Below are 23,340 nucleotides of genomic sequence, written 5' to 3'. Positions count from 1 at the left end.
TAGATATTAATAATAGTATGTCACAACATAAACGTATTCGTACGTATTGGTATTTTCAGTAATATATATTATCATGAGTAATGGCTAGCTGATGTATTTATCACGTTTATGTGGACATAATACGAAATTCCTGTTTTAAACAACACTACATGATGAGATCATGTCAGCTGAGTTCAGAGGCTGCATGTATAGGCTTATATATATTATATCAAGATTCAGCTGGATTTGATAATTAAAATTATTATTACTATTGTTATTATTAGCATTGTGTCTCGTGTATTCTGTATATTTTCACATTTTTGTAAGAAGCACCCCAAAATGACTTGGAGCGTTTCTAATATTTTTTTAAAGGAAAAGCTCATCTTTAGTTTTAGCATGTTTAGGAAAAGCGTAGTTTACTGCATTTCTTGTTCGTTAAACAGCATCTTGTCTGACAAAGAAAGAATCAAATGCTATTGGGTGGTCGAAGTGTTTTATTGTGCTTTTATGCAAAGTTCTACATTAGATGTCATGTAGGCCTACTTATGAAAGATTGTATAAGAAACACTTTTAAGTTTTCGATGTGTATAACAAAGGTATATAGAACTGAATCAAGCTATATCGATAACAACTTCCACCGCCGAGAGCTTATATATATGGGAAACCACGCGACCAAAACCAAAACCAGGAACTTGAAAAGGCATATTGTCATGCGAGATATTCTGTAGGCCTACTTCGTAGTTTCAAAATTATTGTGTTGTTTATATTCATTCAGCATGGTCATATACTAGTTTTCGAGAATAACTTGATATGCTAATAAAATGTGATAACATTTACAATATCATAATGCTACATCTTTTATTGTTATACTTTCGCTTTTCTGACAGATTTTGAGATTGATCGTGGGACTTCCTGTCGTTATGGTCACTTTCATTCCGTCCACTGCCTTTGTACAACAGCAAGGTGATTATTCTCACAGTCATAAAGATGATAAATGTATCACAGTCTTCGTTTAATATATATCTGGAATTTAGTGCTGTAGATAATAGGATTCCTTATAGACGAATCCAACGAGCCAAGTCATGAGCAGGATTTGGTCGGCCATTATTGGGTCCCCGCATGCACCCCGGGCATGCACCAAACAGGTGTTGTTAGTCCCGGGTTGTTAGTGCCCAATTGGGTGGATTAAAGCCGCTTAAATTTCAATGTTAGATTCTTTTGTGTTGTAAACTGTCATCATTCTTTTGTCTACGTGTAACACGGGTGATAGAATGCAGTTTAAAATACCCTCCAAGGCCGCATCATTTCACATTTTAGGTGAGATAGAGCCGACGGGGACCCAGCTAATGGCTGCCATTGAGGTGTAGGAATGCGTGAAATTGGATGGTTGAATTGGTGCTGGTGATTTTCACAACTTTTGGTCAACCCTCAGAATTGATTCTATAAGAAATCTTTCTTCAACAATCTGTTAAATTTTAATACTCTGAAATCAAAAACATAAAAGAACCGTCTGCCACATATCAATTTGTAAGCGCTCTTTAGCAAAGTCATAGTTCATTGAATTTACAACCGTATGACAAAACAGGCGAAAATAGTAACTTTTTGTACAGGATTTGTTAAAGAGAATTGGCCATTGCTCAATGAAATGAAGCTAGTATATGGAAAATATAAGTGCTTCTTTCATTTAATGACATAAAATTTGAAAAATATTGTAAGGGACACTTGAGGTTTTGACTTTTTTAAAACCCACATCTTGGTCAAAAATTGTGCGTGAATAGGTTGTTTTCAACAGATTTACCACATTCTCCTTGCTATAAACATTGAATTGCGTCATTTGTTGAAGTAATGAAAAAAAAAGCGTTTTTTAGCGGGAAGTGTTAGCTTTCGTTCGATAAAAAAAAAATTCTGATTGGATGAAGGGAACACTTGAGATTTTGACAAAAACCAATCACAGATGCCTATTTTCCACTAGTCACCAGCTAGAAGCTCACACAGCTCTTATGATGCTATGCACTCAACCGTGTAGAGTAAACACAGACTGTGTTCTCTACAAGGTACTGCTGCTTGGACGAAATAATGTGTGCTAAGGTGTATCGAGGTGGAAATTGTGCATAGATGCGTTTAAAAGAGAATCGTTTTGTACCCAAACCTTTCCACATGAACTTAAAATGAAAGCTAATCCTCTTCTTTTTTTTTTTTTACAGAAACCACTATCCGTCAAGATTGTTATTTCGACCAAGAACCAACCCATTTTGAGCATATTCCATTTGCCTGGGTTCTCAACACGCCAGATCCTTGCTCTTGCTTGTCTTTGAGACTGGGAGGTGCTTTCACTTTTATGCCACAAAGAACATTTGTACCTTATCGTTTCTACACAACACCGTATTTCACTAGTAACGCCAGTCTGATTCAAGATTTCTTTGGATGTGAAAAAGATAGTAAGTTTCGAGATAAGTAGGACTAACTGATGATGGGGTCCGGTCCACAACCACCCTCCCACACGTTTTATGCCAACAAACACACCCCCATCCACACCAATACACTCCATGCAGAACAAAAGCACTGCGAAATGTAGTTGTTGTTTGTTCATTATACGTTTTGATATTGTACATGTAAGATATCAAAATGCGACAAAAGGGCACAACTAGGGCTCGAGTTTCAGGGACTGTATGCCACCAATTAACTACCACTGCCTGCCCTTTTTCAGTTTTGGCCTTGGTAGCCCGGATCTTTGTCAACTTCAAGGCATTCTTCATCACTTGTTGGAGTTGGTGTCCTTCTTTGTCTTTGCCCAGTGGCCTTGAAAATGGGTTCCCCCAAACAAAAATTAATTTAAGGCCGGAGCATAACTGACATAAATATTAACAGTTTGAGGACATTTTAGGATTAAGGGTTTGAACTTGGGTGTGTGTAAGCTGTTATGTAGACAGACACCAACTGTCTAAAGCCATCAAAGTGAAAATTAAATCATGTTGGGAAAGTTCTCCAGATGTGTATACTAGTACCTTAACGAATATATATAATATAACCGTCATTCTTTTTTTTGAATAAAAAGGTACAAAAAGAAAAAAGAATATGGATTATTTTGGGGTCGCCAATGTACGAAGGACCGTTGATTAATATGTTTACCATTATTTGTGTTGTTATAATCACACTAAAACCTGATTTCACACATTTTCCTTACCAGACCGACGAAATTTGCAAAGTTTACAACATACTACTACGCCGTGTGCACTTTCCACGTTTACACCATCACCTATTTTTGAATACTACTACACAGTTTATGATATGGAGCTTTCTAATCCATATTCCAAATGTTCACCTGAAGCAATTCTCCCTACTTCACTTATCAAAACTGAGATTTATTATAACCGTGATTCATGGACCACACCCAATGATGAAACAACTTTGAATTATCACACTTTCAGCAATAATGCTACATGTCCAATTGATAAAGATGCAACTATCATTGATGGTACAATCAATGTAGATAATACAGGTACTAAAGATGCAACTTTCAATCAAGATTCTACCACCAAAGATGACATCACTACGGAAGATGCTATTGACAGCGACAAAGCTAATGCAGAATACAGAGCTAAGGAACGCGGCCCAAATGACGTTGACGACTACTGGACTTACATTTTTAAATCCTTCAATGTTTTAACACCTCAGCCAACTATCCCACTCTTTACACATACCAATGGAGGTCAAAGTTCATCCAATATTCTTGAATCACCAGAGGAACTCCTTCCATGTGTGCCATTCCACAATGTGACTAAAGTACAATGGCAAAATGAAGTCTGTTCCAATGATAAAGAACCGCCGTATTCTAAAGAGTATTATTACACGTTATATTATTCGCATCTTAACTGCAGAAAATTTAGAAAAAGTGGTGTTGGTGGTGATATAACATATGCAGGAACCTGCACTGCATGTTTTTACTGGAACCATGATCTAGGACATATTGGATGCAACAAATGTACTTAAAAAATAAGTCTGAAACACTTGGACAATGCGTTATTCCAGTTTAAATCCACACACCCCTATGGAAGACATGTGATGCGATCAAGCAAAATCAGTCGGAACTTGGAAATATTGATTTTGAGTTATAGCCAAACAAAGGAAATATTTTCTTTTGTTTCCTATTGTTTTGGAAACTCTATAATTGCTCATATCTTTGGAACTGGTTGTTCAATTTCAATGGGTTTTCTGCAAAATCCAGATTTGTAAATGCTTTTTACTATCCTGTAAGAAACTGAAAATGTATTATTGCCGAGTTCCGACTGATTTTGCTTGATCGCATTACCCCTTAATCTTCCACACAGGGAGTGTGAACTTTAAATGAGGTTTAATATACTAGGCCACATTGGATGCAACAAATGTACTTAAAAAATAACAGTCTGAAATACTTGGACAATGCGCTATTCCAGTTTAAATCCACACCGCTATGAAAGACATGACCTTAATCTCCCACACATCGGTGTAGATTTTAAATGGAGTCACCCATTCAGGTAGCCTCATTTGAAATTCACACTACCTGTGTGGAAGATTAAGGTCATGTCTTCCATAGGGGGTTTAATGAATTTCAATTTCATTATGGAAACTACATTTTGTCATTCGACATGTTCAAATGAAATAACTTGAATTCCATTGTGTCAAGTGAAGTATCAAAATGTGCATAATAAATTTATCCATCTATATAAATTTTAATTTTTAGGCAAAAAAAATCAAACATTTTCTCAGAAACATTTAGCAAAAAAGGCTTTGTTCTATGCACTTTGTTTATTTGTTTATGTGAGATAGCTATATTCTATGCAAAATGTATTTGTGTGTGTGCACTTTCTGCTCTTTCTTCTATATTTTCTGACAATTAAGGTCAATAATGGGCCGACATTCCATGTCCACCAGTACAATTCTTACTATAGAAAAAATATTAAATTCGTGTACATCGTGGAACATTCAACTACGCTTGTTACTCCGCGACTAGTCATGCTAACTACACGCACGTACCACGCTACTCTATGCATCCATATTAGCGAGGCTATCAGCGTACAACTGCTTACTACGCACAGCCACGCAAAGATTATGTTCCACGATGTACACAAATTTTTCTATAGTATGTTATTGCCAAATTCAAACTTTATCTATCGATGTAGTCTTGTCCAAGGCTCTCCAAGTTTTCTTCCCTCATATGATTAGTACAACCCTATGAAAGATGACAGTGCATAAATGCTAAACAACTCAACTTGCTAATTGAGTCTAACAGGCGATTAGACTTGTTCAAATTCAGTTGTTCAAAACATTTATGCACTGTATGATTTGGGCAACCCAATGGGGTTGTGCCCGTGAGGGTGGAAACTTTAAGGTCTTTGGACAAGGCTACTAGTACTATGAATGTTGTATGATGTAGAACTTGGTAAAATTAAAATTAATTACTCAACCTAGAATTATGCATGGGTCAATATATTATTGATAGGAACATGAACCATCATCATCTTATGTGCAATTTCCCTACCAAACACATTTCATTTCAAAACAAATGTCTTCTCCTCTAGATTTATTTATCATGAATTTATTTCAAAATAACCTTATAGATTACCTTGAAATTACATGTTCATTGGAACGTACATGTTTGTGTTTTAAAGCAATAAATCCAAGTGCCTTTACTGTGAATAAAGATGTAATCCAAGTGTGTGGTTGTGGCTATTTTGAATATCTTTTTATAGTTATTTGTGCCCTGGGCACTGATCCACTGAAGTCACCATGTTGTGAAAGTAAACCTGAACGTTTATGCACATCAATGTTGTCATTCAGAACAAATGGGCTGTTCCATTTAAAATCCACACTACCCCTGTGGAAAATTTTGGAATTATCTTCCACAGGGGGAATAAGAATTTCAAATGGAATGAACACATTAGGCAGCTCCATTTGAAACTCATCCTCCCTCTGGAAGATCAGGTTGAATCTTTCTCAGAGGGTGTATGAAATTCAAAGAGCTGCCTAATGTGTGCATTACATTTGAAATTCTTACCCCCCCAAGATATTTTCAAAATCTTCCACAGGGTAAGTGTGGATTTTAAAAGGAATAGCCCAATGTCACTGCAACTCCATGCCAGGGTTGTAGCTACGCTCAAATGTTTCAAAATCAATGAATAATCAGTAAAAAATGAGCAATTCTTATCAAAATTTCAAGTTTTTTACCATTTCATATAAATTTCACCCGGCACTAAAATTTGCCTAGCTATAACCCAAATCCATGCTGTATGATTTTGCTGTGATTTATTTACACTGTTTGCCATATTTCATGTTAAACATGTGTATATTTATTTGGTGCAAGCTAAAAAGTCCACAGGGACCCGGGGGGGGGGGGGGTACTCAGTACAAATGACCATACGGGGCCGTGCCGCAAACATGGGTAGCATTTTCAGCCTTCTGATATATCAATGACTCCCTTTTCAAAGCCTATTTTGGTATATGAATGGGTCCTTTTTTCAAAATTTTCTCTGAAAACAGCCAAATTTTTCCTTAATCTAGCCAAAAATTTTGGGAAAATTTGTAAAAACTAAGACAATTTTGGTTAAATTCGGCCGAAAATTTCAACTTTTGGTATATCAATGGGTCCAAATTTTTTGAAAAATTTGTATATTTATGGGTCCACTTCCAAAATCTCAGCGGCACGTCCCTACCAAAACCAAACTTGAATACCCCCCCCCCCGGACAGTATAATAAAGTCAATATTATTCACATAATTGGACCAAAAATATTAAAGTAGCACCACAGCAATATAATGATAATTGATATGGTAATCTTTATTGCAATTTTTTTTTTTTCATTTATTACACTGTACGCTATAAGAAGCACTCCACTGTAAACACATGCAATCTCAATATATTCCAATTTCAATTTGTAAATTAAGTTTTTGTATGTTTTGTGTAAAAACCTTCATTTAGAAGCATATGTGTACATCTGTATCAAAAGGATGCACTTGTTGGCTGCTACATGTGTCTCTTTTTACATAATAGCTAGGAATAAATATCAGACTCATCTTAAGTGGAGGTCACTTCAAATCATCCCCAAGTTTCTGGTTTAGGAATACAGAAAACATTCCTAAACCACATCACTTGAATCCTTTTGATATGGATGCACACATATATGCTTGTAGATGGAATTGTACGGTAATTTCTTAATGCATATAACTATCATATCTCATGGTCCAAAGTATGGATGAGTAAGAAACTGTATGGTTCATATGGAAAGGAAATCAGTTCATATAGCTCCCTAACAAGTCCTTCTTCACAGGGGATGCTCCCTCATGATGTTCACATCTTTACTCTCAAAGCATCCTGTCAGCTCAAAGACTTTGGTCAGCTCAAGGTGAATTTCATTTGCAATACACAATAAGTAACCAATTATTAGTACATACCAGTTCTCGAGTTTCAAGGAAGCCACCACGGCCACTGCCTGCCCTTTTTCAGTTTTGGCCTTAGTGGGCTAGATCTTTATCAACTTCCAAGGCACTCTTCATCACTTGTTGGTCTTGGTGCCCTTCATTGTCTTTGACTAGTGGCCTTGAAAATGGGTGCCCCAAGTTTTTTTTAATTCGAGGCCTGGTACATACTTTAATCCTCTGTGTTCAAGATGCCATATCACTCTAGCATCTCCTGTCCTGCCGTACCCATTTTCCCATAAAACAGACACCACTTGTGACAGGATGTCCGTCCAGGTCCGTAGATACATCACTTAATTTGAGCCTTGCTCATCATGTTATGGCAAATCCTGCTGGATTGTAAGGAGACCCATCTGCCCTGTTCTTTGGCATTAAAGAAAACATTTTGAATCTTTGTCCCATTTGTTCTGGATCCATCAGCATTCGGTAACCTGAGATCAGTTCCTTATGTTGTTCAGGCTGGGTTGTCAGCAACTTCTGAAAATCAGAATTGATACACACATGTGGTACATTTTAATATCAGCTCTTTCTACATATATTTCTATTTGGTTTTAAATACCAGCTCTTTTATGCACACACCCCTTGTGGAAGACATGACCTTAATCTCTTACACAGGGGTGTAGATTTCAAATGGAGTCATCCATTCTGGTAGCCCCATTTGATATTTACACTCCCTGTGTAGAAGATTAAGGTCATGTCTTCCATAGGGGTTGTATGGATTTCAACAGGAGGGTGAGAGTTCATAGTGGCAATTTTCGGGATCTATGTCACGCTATTATTCGACCTAGGCTACATCATTTTTAACGCATGCATGTTCGTCAATACAGTTTTAGTCTCCTCCACCTTCGCAACACGGTATGTAGAGTCACTGGAATCACACTGACGGTGGAGGAGAATACTAGCTGGTCAGACGGTTTAATTCTATCAAGCATATATAATACCTGAACAATCACCGTCATTTGATCGATTTACTACAGAATATATTGTATGCTCAAAATATAATTTAAAAATTGTAAACCTGTTAACTTATATATTTGTGTACTGAAGTATAATGACACATGAATAACATCATGTAGGAAACAAAATGGCCTCTAATGGCCGCCTATTGTCTAGACCTAGGCTACATCTTCCGGTTTGGTTACATCATTTCAGTCAGATGCCCATCCCATTGTCCATTATTCCTGATTTCAATTGGATTAGCTCATTGCATTCTGCATTCTACTAGACTGCACAATGTAGATATGGGAGATGCATGCATGCAGTTTACATGCACTGGCATCAAAATGTTAAGTTACATACATATTGCTCCATCTTACCTTCAACCTGGTTTCAATACCCATCTGCTGCAAAAACAGATTCTGGTTGACAGGTCCAAATGTACACACTGTAAAATATTCAATAAGAAAAACATGTACTACATAACTCACATGACGGTATATTTTTACAGTGCTATAAGACAATGAATTTATCAGCAACAAAACATTGTGATTCACCTAACAAATTTGAATATTTCGAAGTAATGAATTATTAAGACGAGAACACCTGTTATACTAACAAGCATTCATAACCTCATTAATATACGCGAAGCCTGTAATCCAATCAAAAGAAATTGATTGCCTGACCGCGCACTAATTGCGAGGTCATTAATAACTCACAATGACTCCGGACACACAACAATGACTTCTGCGCGCGTGCGTGTATAAGCTATGCGTTATGGCAACGCACACGCCTACGCGATGCCATCGCGCTTCTGTGATTGGTAGCTCTTGTTGTCGGCGCGAATGTTATATTCGCCTGGTTGATTTTTTTGTAGGGTAGGTTACAACAATGATTAAAACTGGTTATATTTAACAGCGTTTTATGGCATAAAATAACATAAAATGCCATAAAATGATTTGTTCAAAATATTAGATACGACGGTAATGAATGACAATAATAACTTTGCACCATCTATTTTGAGGTCATTGTGTGAAATTGTCGGGTTTTGTTTTGGGCCTCGGTTGTTTTGGACCTCAGCCCAAAACAAAACCCTCCGATTTCACACAATGACCTCAAAATAGACGGTGCGCAGTTATTATTGTCTAAATATGTGGGGTCAAAGGCAGCAATGAAAAGGATATAAAGGCAAAAATATTGAGTAAAAAAAAATACATGAGAAAATACACATCACAAAACTTTAGAACTTTAAAACCATGTATGCTAGACCTTTGGTGTTTTCAGTATATGATAGCCTAATGTTTGTATAAGGTAATAGTTTGTACTAAAGGGCAGTGTTATACATGCATTCGGATGGGTTGTGAGATGCCGGACCAGAATGCAATTCACGCATACCAATGGCTTGGTAATTGTGCTAATTATTCACATTTACGCTGAAATTGTTCATGTTTTCTCACATAGATGCAATATAGGGGACAATACTTCCCATTGCATGTAAGTTTGAAGACAATCCATATCCTAATCCAATAAGGTTACCCCCTTTAACGTCATGTCTTCCACAGGGGGTGATTGGATTTCAAGCGGAATAGCCGATTGATTCACTTATACCATAGATATACTTGTCAACCTACCACTTTGCTGTACCATTTCTCTGATATAGGAGAAATCCACATCAGCAGTCAGGTCAGCTGTGCCAGGCTCACTCAACACATCATGTAATGCATGTTTCTTGAAACCCTACAACAGATCAAATAAGACTTAAACGTAAAGAGGCCATTTATAGATTATACTCAACTTGTGGTTCGTAAAAATGGATTGTAATACCTCTCTATAAAGTTGGACGACTAATTTGCCGTAAGTCGTAGCAACTATTGAGGTAGTTGCGACCATAGGGTGCCAACTATATTCGACTACTTAAAAAGCTTTTAAAGTCACACGACTCTACTTTTCTAGCAATAAGCAATATCTTGTCTCAAACTGCTATAGTAAATTTTGCCTAAATGTCATTTCAGGTCAAAATTTGAGCAATCATTTTCTTATCACTCACCCTTATTGTATCAGTTTTTGTGCCATCATGTCCATAATCTACAATGAGTCCCATGCCACCATCTTCTTCTATTCTAGCTGCCATTTCTTGTGTAATGACACCAGCTTGTGGACAGATCTCAACATGATCTCTTTTCTCATTATCCTGCTGACAAAAATGTAAGGGATAATGTCAAAACCCAACCACCAGGGACCTGGTTGTGCCCTAGCAGTTTAACTGCTTTCTATTGTACAAACATTACATACTAGGTCCAACCACCTGAACCTTGTTTCACAAAGCCTAATGATCAATCTTACGATATATTTACCACATATAATTCCCTACGAAATCAATCGTAACATCTATCGTAAATCCCAGTTCTGACAGGCTGTCTGCTGTCGACTGGCGATTGGATTTTGAAGTATCACTAACACCTATATGCACAGCCATTTTTGGTAAAAAAGTAATGGTTATCTTTAGTTAGAATAAAGTCCCAATCAGAGATTGTTTTACAACATATTTTGCATAACTGTTCCACTAATTGATCAACGAGAATATATTATGTTGATTTGATGGTATTAATGTAAATAACTCATTCGGTATATGTCAATGGCTATCACAAAGGGCGAGTGCTCATGTTATATCATCGTTGGGCAGGAAAACCTTGTATGTGCTTTTGGGCCCCTGAACATGTTTAAAACAAAACGGTCAACAGGTTACAGAAGAGATTTTGCTTTAAACATGTTCAGGGGCCCATGACACATAGGAGGTTTTTCCTGCCCAATGACAATATGTTAACCAATGTTACAAAGTGGCAAGACTCACTCACATTTCATTCTACAATCATAACGGCAAATTTCCCCAAAATAAAAAATGTCTTTGTTCGAAAAGTCCAAATTGGAATAAATTGATGTGACACATAACCCCATCATACTGTTGGCTGTGTTCTTTCATTATACCTCTCCAATGAAATCAACTCAGCAGGTTCATCCCCTTTACATTACCTTGGTGAAAACTTTGGAGGCAATTGTTGGACCAGGAGCCAAGACAAATCTTAAGTGATGCGGCCCATCTCCTTCATCTATATCTACCATCACTTCTCGCCACCCTTTGTCTGTTTTCTGAGTTATAAAACAAGAAAGGAAAAAAGAAAGAAAAGTTACTGTCATCAATCAGGGTTATAGATCACAATAATAGAGAAAATGTTTCTTGCAGCACATCTATTTGAGAACTACTCTTCTTTTATATAGTTGGCTCAATAGCAGACATTAGCTGCACAATTTAGATAAGTTTCAGTCAGGCATTTTTTTGAAATTTTGAACTGCATGAAATTCTTCAGAGATAACAGTTCTAAAGAGCTGTCTATAGACAAATCCAATTTCACACATTCCTACACCTCAATGGCAGCCATTAGCTGGGTCCCCGTCGGCTCTATCTCACCTAATATGTGAAATGATGTGACCTTAGAGGGTATTTTAAACTGCATTCTGTCACCTGTGTTACACATAGACAGAAGAATGATGACAGTTTACAACACAAAAGAATCTAACATCAAATTTTAAGCGGGTTTAATCCACCCAATTGGGCACTCACAACACCTCTTTGGTGCATGCGGGGACCCAAAATGGCCCACCAAATCCTGACCATGACTTGGCTCGTTGGATTCGTCTATAGTCTTTGCATGCATTGCGTTAAAGTTATTGTATGACGCCTTGGATCAACATTGATTTGATTTACAGTCCCCGCCACAATCATTTCATATTATTTTAGTTATCTAGCATTCAATTACACAAGTGAGTTCTGATAATCGGTTGGTCAAACTAGGGACCTGTTTTGATTAGAAAAAGTTGTAATTTGATTTTGACCTTGAATTTGATTACGTCAGAGGATTGCCGGGAGTTAACATGTTAATAGATTTCAGAGAAATTTGATGTTGAATTGCAAAATGTTTATTCAGCACACACATGAAAAATACAAAATCAATTCAACTGACTGCTTATTCCAAGTCGATGCAGAAGAAAATTAAAACTTTCCATAAAAATGTTAGGAATTCAGATTAAACTTGCAAACACATAATTATAGGCCTATGTGTCACCTGACCTACCTGGAATTTGTGTACAGGAAGTGCATCGAAAAATTCATGGGCAATGAAGCAGGAGAAACCTTAAATGCAAAACAAAGAAACAGGTATACATAAGCAAAATAGAGGGTGCATTAAATACTTAATGATTAGGTTAAAGCTGATAGTCTATTCTGTATGTAATGTTTTTATCAGTAGCAACACCAACAGGGGGAGGTGGGAGCAAATACCGCCAATCAGAGATCTTCCCACTGTTTTCCTCGCCAATGAAAACCAAAAATATTGAAAACTTGCCCATTTTTGTGGTAATTTGGCATAATTTCATGATTTTAAACCCTGCTGACATTCACTTTGCCACCCATCCCCCATCAAATGTCCCCTAGAAAGAATTCTGGTGCTGCCACTAGTTTTTATAGTAAGTGCCACATGGCAAGTGCCCAAATAAGACAAAATATGTGTCTTTCAGTGTGACTCACCCAGGCAACTATTATGCTGATGAACTTAATATTGTTCTAGCAACAGAAAAATCATGTCATTAAGAACATATTATACAATACATCTTTGGTTAAGATATCGACTGCTCAGTACCAGAAATAGGTAAAAGCATCAGCTGCCCTGTGAACATCTGGCAATTTACACACAGTTTACACTACTAACACATGGTAGCTATTGCACTTACTCACTTCTGGCACTGAGCAGTCGATATCTATTACACTGATAATGCCAGATCTGTAATGGTGTAAGTGGCTGTCTCCGTCTCCCCTGGCAGCTTGCCAAAGCTTCCAAGTACAGCCTGCATGTTACTGCATGTAGGTATAGGTAGTTTATAAACTCAACCCAGAAAGTATCGAAACGATTATAGATGGTCAGATATATTGGGAACTAAAATAATTGTTTTGATACTTTCTGGGTTGAGTTTAGACTGGACAGAAGTTACCATGGTTACCATGGTTTGGGGAAAATGACCCGACACTTGTGGAGTATGAAATCATAAAGGTCATCCGAGGTCAAAGGTCAGGTCAATTATAAAGTTGCTCTGATTGAGCTGTAACTCTGGCAAAATGATTCCTAACACTTGAGTATGAAACCGTAAAGCATCTTATTGCACCATACTCATTAATTGCGCAAAGAGTGCCAACTGCATTGAAGTTGGAAGCTGCTATAAATAACAACTTGAAGTTGAAGTTGCAGCAGCAAGAAATGCTGTCATTCTCTAGTATCTTATAGTTACACCACCAAGAATGTTGATCCATACATACCTTTAGGCACCTGTGATATATGTGTGTACCATGATACAGGCACACCTGTTTGACTAATTGCTGTCCTATATGGAATGCCATCCATATTTGGATTGGTCTCTGCATCAGACCCTTCACTGGTTGCTGCACCAGTTAATTTAGCTTCCTGCATTGCACTCATCTTGGGACTGACTTCCACCAGATGCAGAGACACAGCGTCTTTTGCTACATGCTGGAGTTGCTTAAAAACCTGATGAAATTACAAATGTTTCAGTTTGGACAAAATTAATAGGAGATAAAATGTATTATACATTAGACAAACACTCATTGCTATCACATATTCTACTAGACACAAAATGTACATGCATAAATTGTATGCATATATACAATTATCAAAATGAACAATTTACATAAAGCCTGTGACAATATGCTACATTTTTCACTCTATTCTGTGAGACTGCTATTCATATTATCAAATGATTTGGGTTATTCCAGTTGAAATTCACACACCCCTATGGAACACATAACCTTAATCTTTCATATAGGGGGTGTAGATTTCAAATGGAGTCACCCGTAACCCATTTAGAATTCACACTCCCTGTGTGGGAGATTAAGGTCATGTCTTCCATAGGGGGTGTATGGATTTCAACTGTAATAGCCCATTTAGCCATATTTAACTGGTAGATAATCCCTAGCATAATTCCAAGACTGATCTTAGACTAATCCAAAACTGATCCAAGACTAAGTGCGTGTAAACGATCTGCATGATATAATACTGTGATCAGCAAAATACAAAAATGTGCCACCTTCGACTCCCAATATGACAAAATATTATAGATACTTATGGCTGAACAGACTTGAACAACATGGCTGAACAGACTTGTGCTCATGGTAGTGTACCCATTGTTGTTGCTTTCATATGGTCAGACCTGTTGAATTCAACAACCCCTTCTAAGGGAGATTTATTTAAACCTTTCAACCTCACGTTAAGTTTTTACCAGCTATTTTCACATGGCAGCACCCATTTACACCCTCATTTGCAACAGGCTGCCAATTACAAGAATGGTTTATTAGCTTGGATCCACAACAGCTGAAGGGAGTATTCCATCATGCATTGCTCCATAGCAAATAAATACAAAACATAAGTAAGAGCTGCTTAAATATTGAGAGCTATGGATAGTTTCACAATACTTTAGAGATCATATTTTTTCAAACAAAAGTCCAAGCTCCCCTGATATATAAGCAAGTTATTGAAAGTTGGAAGTGAGGGATTTAGTGTACACTTTCTATGGTACCATAATTGCAGTTCTACCGCAGAGCATGATGGGATACACCTATCAGCTGCTGTGGCTTGGATCCAACCAATTGTACCTACCCTGAGCATATCATCTGCTAATGTACCTCTTCCAGGACCAAGCTCTACCACCTGCAACTTCTCTGGTGAACCTAATTGTGTCCATTCATAAATGACCCACACAGCCAAGAGCTAATGTAACATCAAAGAAGATACAAAATATACAGTTACAAAACAAAATGAAAGCTAAAATGTTGCATACATGTATGATTTGCCTGGGTCAGTGTTCGATTTACCAGAAAAAAAGATACTTGCATTTTTGCAGGTAACAAAGAAATCTATGTGCACAAAGTGAAAGTAACACAATTTAACCATATAAAGTTTGTGCCATGAAACCAATCACCTTTTTTTACAGATGAAAATTAAAAATTGCTTGAAGCTTACCTCACCAAACATCTGACTTATTTCAGGTGAAGTTGTGAAGTCACCACTGCTTCCAAATACATCTTTACTCATATAGTATCCCTGAACAGAACAGAATTAAAATGAGGTAAGTAGCAGAAAATTGTCTTATAAATTTTTATTTCAAAGTATTACACACGTATTATGAACATATTTCGTTCTGGTATACCAGAATGTAATTCAAATTTGACAATATTTTTGTACATAAATATTTATTTAGCCAGAGGTTTCCAGTGGTATAAAAATCTTTTTTTGATAAAAGTGGGGGGGGGGGATGAGGCTGTGGATCACAAAATGCCCTTTAATAATGTTTCAGTTGCCATTTTAAAAAGTTGCATCAATGGGCTATTCAATTTAAAATCCACACTCCCCCTGTGGAAGATTTTGGAAATATCTTCCACAGGGGGAGTATGAATTTTAAATGGTATGAGCACATTAGCAGCTCCACAGAGACTCACCCTCCCTCTGTGAAAGATTCAAGTTGAATCTCTCTCAGAGGGTGTATGAAATTTAAATGGAGCTGCTTAATGAGCTAATTCCATCTTTAAAATTCATACTCCCCCGTGGCAGATATTTCTAAAATCTTCCACAGGGGGAGTGTGGATTTCAAATGGAATAGCCCAATAGATGGATTCAATGTGATAAGACTTACAGCTACAGGATTAGTTAGAACTTCTTTCATATAGTCCGCTACAGTTATAGGTCCCACTGTCTTGATGCGTTGCGTCAGTTGTGTCAAGAGCTTGGTTTCACCAGATTTACTGCTATATAATTGTGCACACTGCTTAATGCCATTCAAATCTACATATTGAAATATAAAATATAAAAAATAACAATAAAATATGGCTACGATGGCTCATTATACAATTGGTAGAAGAAAGAAAGAACCAGAACCTGACAGAAACAGGACCTTGGTAAGACATGTATTTATTTTAATATGTGGTTCGTCGGTAATGGTGCTGCTGCAACAAACACTTTAAAACACATCCTTAGTTTCCACTTGTCCAAGTTGACCTATCTATAGGATTCAAATTAATTTCAACGTTCAAAATTATGCGCGGAAAATGGTACCTAGTACTAACAATCCACATACAAACTAGGAAATCGTACTTTCAATGTACAGCTGGGTTTTTTTTTTACAACAAATGACTTACTCACCAATGTCTTCTGTGGCCAAACTTGATTAAAACAAGTCCTTCTGCATTATATAGTCCACTTAAAATATCAATTTGGTTGAAATTTGTTGCTAAAAACTGTGTTTAAATGTGTTTATTCCACCACGTAAATTCTTGTGATCAAAATTTCCGCCATAAGAATGTGCTATCTACAGCACGTAGCCCTTTACACATAGCATGTAACCTCATCACTGCTCAGTCTGAATCAAGTCTTTAAATAAATTTGATGCACTTCACTGAGCAGGTGCTTTACAATACATTGGCAATGGAAATTTACATTTACTGTTACAGGCATGTGTTACAGGGAGGATTTCATGAGCTTGTTTTAGGTCTATTATGTTTGGTAAATTGGCAAATCAGATCAAGACATGTCATCAATTTAACCTTGGCATGAGAGAGAGTTGCCCACTCGTGCTTAAAATATACCACATTATGGAGGATTAAAGAAAAGTCTAATCTATTATGTACATATCTGTGTGTGGTCAAAATGAGTATACTTCATGACTTCTAATATTATTTGCCCCACATGTGTCTGTCTGGCACTTAAAAGGGCACTTCGTAATCCACAGCCTCATCCCCCTACTTTTCTCAAAAAAAGTTGAGATTTTTATATCACTGGAATACTCTGGCTACATAATGTTTATGTACAAAATATTTCTTGCAGATTAATTCGTTTAGAAAAGATATCGTGAAATTTGAATTTCGTTCTGGTGCACCAGAACGAAATTACAACGTATTGTCTATGGAGCAGTGTAATACACATAATCATGCATAACTCGCAAACGCAAAATCGGAATCAACTGAAATTTTGGGAATATCATTTTTTCGTGGATATGTACTGAAAAATTTCATAAAAAGAGGATGCTAGGATCACGAAATACTCCTTTAACACTTTGGGTGGTATATTCAGTGAAGTGCATCATGAATATCAGTCTTTCCTCTGGTGTTGTCCCTCAGCCTGGAAAAAGAGTAGAGTCTCCCCTATATTTAAGGAGGGGGATCATCTCGACACCAGTAATTATAGACCCATTTCGGTGATCCTTCCTGCATGAAAGTTTTTGAAAAATTGGTTCATGGCCAAGTTTACAAATATGTCTCTGATAAAAATCTATTGTCTTCAAACCAATCAGGGTTCAGGGCCATGCATTCTACCCAAACTTGCCTTCTGGAGGTCACAGATTATTTGCTCGACAACTTCAACTCTGGGCTTTATCTGAGCGTCATCTTTTTAGATCTGAAGAAGGCTTTCGATACCGTGCACCACAAAGTCCTTCTTCATAAACTCCAGAGTTTTGGTGTGCATGGCCATGAACTCAGATGGTTTGAATCTTACCTTTCTGATCGTCAACAGGTTACTAAAATAGGTGATAATGTGTCAAGTCCAGCAGCAGTCAAGTTTGGTGTCCCCAAGGATCAATCCTTGGGCCCCTTCTTTACGTTGTACATTAATAATCTTGCCAATGTTGTCACTGACACTAACTCTAAAGTCACCTTATATGCTGATGACACAGCTATTTTTGTTACGGGTAAGTCTGTCAGTGACATCAATGACAGAATGAATACAGAAATCAGTAAGGTTGCTAAGTGGCTTAACAAAAATTATCTCACCCTCAATGTAAAAAAGACCAAGGCTATGCTTCTATGTACTCAACAAAAAATGTCTCGTAAAAATGATGATTTGAAGGTGTATATAAATAATGCTTTAATTGAAAATGTGTATAAATTCAAATATCTGGGTGTTTGGCTGGATCCAGCCCTAAACTGGAATGAGCAAATTAACAAAATCTGTAAAACTGTTTCTAAGCGTAATGGTCTGCTGCTTGAGACTCAGAAAGGTTTTACCTCAAAAAACCCTCAATCTCCTGTATAAAGCTCTTACTTTACCTCACATGGACTACTGCGACTCAGTGTGGGGAAATGCTGGTAAGACCTTACTGAAAACGCTTGACAGGTTGCAAAATACTGCTGGCAAAATAATCCTTGGTCTCCCACGCAGATACCCCACTGATGTTCTTCTTAATACCTTGAAGTGGGACAAACTTGACGATCGTCGCAATATCCACCTTAACATCATGGTCTATAAGAGCCTTAGCAACATCCTCCCACTGCCTTTATGTAACATCTTTTCCACAGTTAGTAACAGTCATGGCCACTCCACTAGGTCCGCATCCCAAGGTAATCTTGTCCCTCCAACAAACCGCAGTGCCTCTGCCAAAGGAAATTCTCCTCCAGAGGTGTACTGTCCTTTAACCTTCTCCCCACCAGAGCAAAAAATCCATTGCCAGCTACAGTTGGTTATTTAAAATATGCTTGTAAGCCCTAAGTAAATTACACCTTTTGATGTCCTATAGTGCAATATCACTGTTTTTATATATCATTGTTGTTTGTATGTAAATTTTATGCCTAGCTGGTCTAGTTTTTGATTGTATTCCTAATTTTGTTAAATTGTGCAATCTGATATATGCTTATGTAATGTATTTTAAAATGTATTGTTTATTTTTTGATGTTTTACGTTTGACCCCTGGGCCAAACTGAAAAACAGTGTTTACACTGAGTTTTGTTACCCAGGCAAAAGAAGTTTTAATAAATAAATAAATAAATAAATATTTGGAAACAGGTATTTATAGTCCACAAAATGTAAACATTGAGACATGTACAATTACAGAATTTGACTGAACAGAAATTGGCTTTTGCTGAACAATTTAGTAAACATTAGGGATCATATTTGTCAAAAATGGAATATGGGGTTTCTGGAAATTGGTTTTTGCTGAACAAAAGTAAGTAAACATTTATAGGGATCATATTTGTCAAAAATGGAATATGGGGTTTCAGAGTATTTTGAAAATGATGGGTTTGTGTGAATTTTCATAATGGGTGCAGTTATCATTGTTTTGAAATATGAAATTTTTGACAGCTCCTCCATTATCCATGTACACTGTGTTTGGATACCTCTTATTTGTACCACAGGGGCCATTTTTTTTGCCAATGTGGCCCCTGGTTCAAGCGCTCTTATTTTCACCCTTGTGTAGTACAAATCATTTCCAAATTTGTAGTTTACCACAGGATGAATGGGAGAGTAAAACCTGTGAACTGCACTAGACTAGTCTCAACTTTTTATAGTGTAAGTTCTGATAGTGGGCAAAACAGACACATCATTTATCGGTAGGACATTTTCGTATTGGTGCTGCCCTACATGTATCTATTTGTGCAGAGCTCCTGCCTTCCCTGTATAGTAATAAAGTTTTCTAACGTGAAACAGTAAGAAAACAACTTTGACCCCATGCGGAACATTTCCGGGTCATCGGGTCATTTTTTCCCGGGGTTTTCATGAATTTTGGCGCTATTGGGCTTTGGCCTATCAGAGCTGCTCTTTCATATCGCTAGGTCGTGATCATTTCCGGGTCAGATTTTCATGGGGTTTCCATGGCTCTATGACGCTTTCGTGCTTTGACCAATCGGAGCTGCTCTCTCAATTGCGCTAGGTCGTCATATTCGGCGATTTAATTCATTGCATTATTGGATTCCAGTCAGGATAGACGGAAAATTTTTACTCCCACCCACCACTCCCAATTTAAGGGAGCTTATTGGGTTTAATAAAATAATTTAAGCAAGTGCAGCTATTCAAGAAAATTCATAGTCTGTCTATAAAAACAGGTGCTGTCTTCCTTACATGAATGAGGAAAACAAGAAAATTTTTTGTTTTGCATGATATAGCATGCGTTGGGCATGCTGACTAAGCGCTATAAATACATTTAAATGAACTTTTGCACACAACAAGTGGAAATTAATTTATAAGCTCCTGACATGTTCGGTCAGTTTTTAATGGAATAATATTAAATTTTATATAAGGCTTATAGCTGCAGCAAAGGAATTAGCATCAGCTTATAGCATCTTTAATAATGCAAAAGCCTTGTCTTCTAGAAAAAATTAACAGATAGAAAGGAATCCACACAGAAGAAAGACACTTCAACCAGGATTTTACAAGTCTGTTTAATATTATTTAATCTATAAAAAACAAGTCAAACATTTAAGAAAAATGGAGATGTTTGTTTTATTTTAGCTTACATCGTCCAATTATATGCACTTGTATACCTATATCCATTATTAATATTCTTTCACATTCATTCTTTCAGTCTTTGTATTTCTTCCAGGTAGGATTACCTCGAGGAATCTCCAAGGTGCCAACCTTGAGCAACTGTTTGTATGCACTAATCACAGAATGAAAATTAATTGATTGAAAAATTCCAGCCATTATAAATTCCCCTTTGTTGGGTTTGTGTGAGCACCACGTTCCTCAGCACCGCTTGCTGTAGAATAGAAATTGGGTGGAGTAATTTTACTCTTATTCTGGAGTTCACCTTTTGATTGTGCTTGATTGGGATTCGGATTCTCCAGTAGGGTAATTACTGTTGAACAGAAATTGGGTTGAGTAATTTTACTTTTATCTTGGAATCCCATCTTTCTGATTTTCCTTTTGGATTTGCCTTGGGGTTCAGATTCCTCAGTTGGGTGTTTACTGTCGAACAAAATTGGGTCGAGCTGTTTTGCTCTCATCTTGGAATCCCAGGCATCCTTGTTGATTCAGGGTTGTGTACAAACCCTTTGCTTTTAATGATGTAATGGCTGGAATCTTTGCAAATTTATATGAAATAAATTATTGTCTATCCTGATGGCCAATAAGTAGACCAAAAATTCATGGTTCCTTGCGTTTCATTGTCTCCGTCTGGGGTTAACTGTACTTCTACTCCTCAGCACTATAGCATGACTAGTTTTAGTGCCGTTGTGATGTGCCCTGAGTAATTTAATTTGATGATTTATCTTTGTTTACAAAGTTACATGAGTGATGACATTTTAGGGGAATTCCCCTCTCAAATTGAGCAAAACAAGTTGAATCATATCTAATTTGGAATATTTGGAAACCCCCTTCTTCTTCTTCTTCTTCCGGTACTGTGCAAAACCTCAAAAGAGTATCGACGCACATTGGTTGATTTGTAGACATACAGGTGCAAAACATGCTCCACTTGAACAGCATATATGTACAGGATAAAAAAGTTTGATGTGGAAGAGCGTGGAGCTGGTAGGTGCAGTGACAATTATATACAGGAATAAAATATTGTTGTGGATGGCTGCGCTAGTAGAAGGTGACGTCTCCAGCTCTGGCCTTGAAGACGTCTGTGGATGGAGAGTCGACTACATGTTGAGGGAGCGAGTTCCATAGACGGATGGTGTCTGGAAAGAATGTGCCCTTCATCATAGTAGTTCTGGAGTTTGGTATGTGGAAGCGCCTACTGTTGCCTCTGGTAGGTGTTTCTAATGGCTTCAGCTGGGTTTGAGGGATGCCGATCAGCCCATTGGTGATTCTGTGCATCATGGTGACTTTGGACACAGCACGTCGATGTTGTAGGGAATCCCAGTTGAGCTCATCCAGCATGGCGGAGACACTGCTCTCTCTACTGTAGTCATTCATGACGAAGCGAGCTGCTTGACGTTGGATGGATTCAACTTTGGTGATGTTGCGCTGAGTGTGTGGATCCCAAACACAGCTGGCATACTCTGCTATCGGTCTAACAAAGGCGTTGTAACACTTGGCCTTAACCTCAAGGGGACAGTTACGCAGATTACGACGCAGGAATCCAATGGCACACGAGGCTTTCTTGGTTGTGTTGTCAACTTGCTTATTCCAGGACAGGTTGTTGGATACTTCAACACCAAGGTACTTAGCAGATGGAACAGCTTGGAGAGGATGGTCATGAATGTTGTATACATGCTTCACAGGATTGCGGCGTTTGGTTATGTGCAGAACCTGGCACTTGTCAGGGTGAAACTCCATCATCCAGGTCTTTTCCCACTCTTGGAGTTTGTCAAGATCTTGCTGGAGTTGTATGGCATCGCTCGCCATTACAGATGGTCCGTAAACAACACTGTCGCCTGCAAACAGCCTAACTGATGACTTGCTGGAGATGCATTCGGGAGGTCATTGATGAATGCTAGAAATAGGAGTGGTCCTAGGACCGCTCCCTGAGGTACTCGGATGAGACAGTAGTTTGGGCAGATGTTGCTCCTTCCAGGATGACTTTCTGGTCTCTTTCTTTCAAGAAGTTCCCAATCCAGCCAAGGAGGCTTCCTCCGAACCGTAATGATGGAGTTTGTGTAAGAGGCGTTGATGAGGGACTTTGTCAAAAGCCTTTGAGAAGTCTAACAGGATGAGATCTGTTTGGAGCCCAGCGTCAAGGTTGCGAGCGATGTCGTCGATGGTGGTGATCAGCTGGGACTCATGAGGAGTGAGCCCTCCGAATCCGTGCTGGAAGACGGTCAAGATGCTGTGAGAGTCAAAGTGTTGCATCACTGAGCTGTGGATGATATGCTCTAGAAGCTTGCAGCAGATGGACGTCAGCGATATTGGGCGATAATTTGCTGGTTTGTTTCTATCACCTTTTTTGAAGACGGGGACTACTGTCGCCGATTTCCAGATGTCCGGAAGGATGCCAGAATCCAAAGATGCTTGATACAGTACTGTCAGCATTGGGCCAAGGCTATCTGCAAGTTCTTTGAGGAGACGTGCTGGTATCTTGTCTGGGCCTGTGGCTTTGTGAGGATCAATCTTCTTTAACAACTTGATCACGCCATTGCAGTTGACTTCAATACGGTCAATTTCTGGGTATGGACTAGGACCAAGATCAGGCATGTTCGTAGTTTGCTC

At 37.9% G+C, this 23,340-nt stretch overlaps 2 protein-coding genes across 3 annotated transcripts in view; one reads left to right on the top strand and one right to left on the bottom strand.

Moving 5' to 3' along the window:
• Window positions 1–856: 856 nt before the first annotated feature.
• On the top strand, window positions 857–5,896 carry LOC140153654 (uncharacterized). The gene is made up of 3 exons (XM_072176455.1): window positions 857–942; window positions 2,184–2,417; window positions 3,167–5,896. The coding sequence occupies exons 1-3, from the start codon at window positions 900–902 to the stop codon at window positions 3,967–3,969; spliced, it is 1,080 nt and encodes a 359-aa protein (XP_072032556.1). The 5' UTR covers window positions 857–899; the 3' UTR covers window positions 3,970–5,896.
• An 816-nt stretch (window positions 5,897–6,712) lies between these two features.
• The window catches only part of LOC140153653 (protein arginine methyltransferase NDUFAF7, mitochondrial-like), a 30,451-nt gene continuing 13,823 nt past the window's right edge, over window positions 6,713–23,340 (bottom strand). Inside the window, exons 2-11 of one of the 2 annotated variants that reach the window (XM_072176453.1) lie at window positions 16,118–16,266; window positions 15,448–15,528; window positions 15,085–15,195; window positions 13,731–13,959; window positions 12,496–12,554; window positions 11,396–11,512; window positions 10,413–10,559; window positions 9,997–10,102; window positions 8,746–8,813; window positions 6,713–7,906 (exon numbers count right to left, since the gene is read on the bottom strand). In XM_072176453.1, coding sequence (XP_072032554.1) covers window positions 7,742–7,906; window positions 8,746–8,813; window positions 9,997–10,102; window positions 10,413–10,559; window positions 11,396–11,512; window positions 12,496–12,554; window positions 13,731–13,959; window positions 15,085–15,195; window positions 15,448–15,528; window positions 16,118–16,266 — 1,232 coding nt within the window. In that variant the 3' untranslated portion in view covers window positions 6,713–7,741. The remainder of the gene's footprint in view (window positions 7,907–8,745; window positions 8,814–9,996; window positions 10,103–10,412; window positions 10,560–11,395; window positions 11,513–12,495; window positions 12,555–13,730; window positions 13,960–15,084; window positions 15,196–15,447; window positions 15,529–16,117; window positions 16,267–23,340) is intronic. The other variant, XM_072176454.1, reaches the window with a different exon arrangement.

This window comes from Amphiura filiformis, chromosome 5 (assembly GCF_039555335.1).
Source record: "Amphiura filiformis chromosome 5, Afil_fr2py, whole genome shotgun sequence".
In the NCBI taxonomy this organism is placed as follows: Eukaryota; Metazoa; Echinodermata; class Ophiuroidea; order Amphilepidida; family Amphiuridae; genus Amphiura; species Amphiura filiformis.
This window is presented reverse-complemented; position numbering and strand designations above follow the sequence as displayed.

Excerpts from the sequence above, each read along its gene's own strand:
- LOC140153654 (XM_072176455.1), top strand. The coding sequence starts at position 900 with ATGGTCACTTTCATTCCGTCCACTGCCTTTGTACAACAGCAAG. Across the intron at positions 943-2,183 it reads TGCCTTTGTACAACAGCAAG|AAACCACTATCCGTCAAGAT; the intron begins GTGATTATTCTC and ends TTTTTTTTACAG. Across the intron at positions 2,418-3,166 it reads CTTTGGATGTGAAAAAGATA|ACCGACGAAATTTGCAAAGT; the intron begins GTAAGTTTCGAG and ends TTTCCTTACCAG.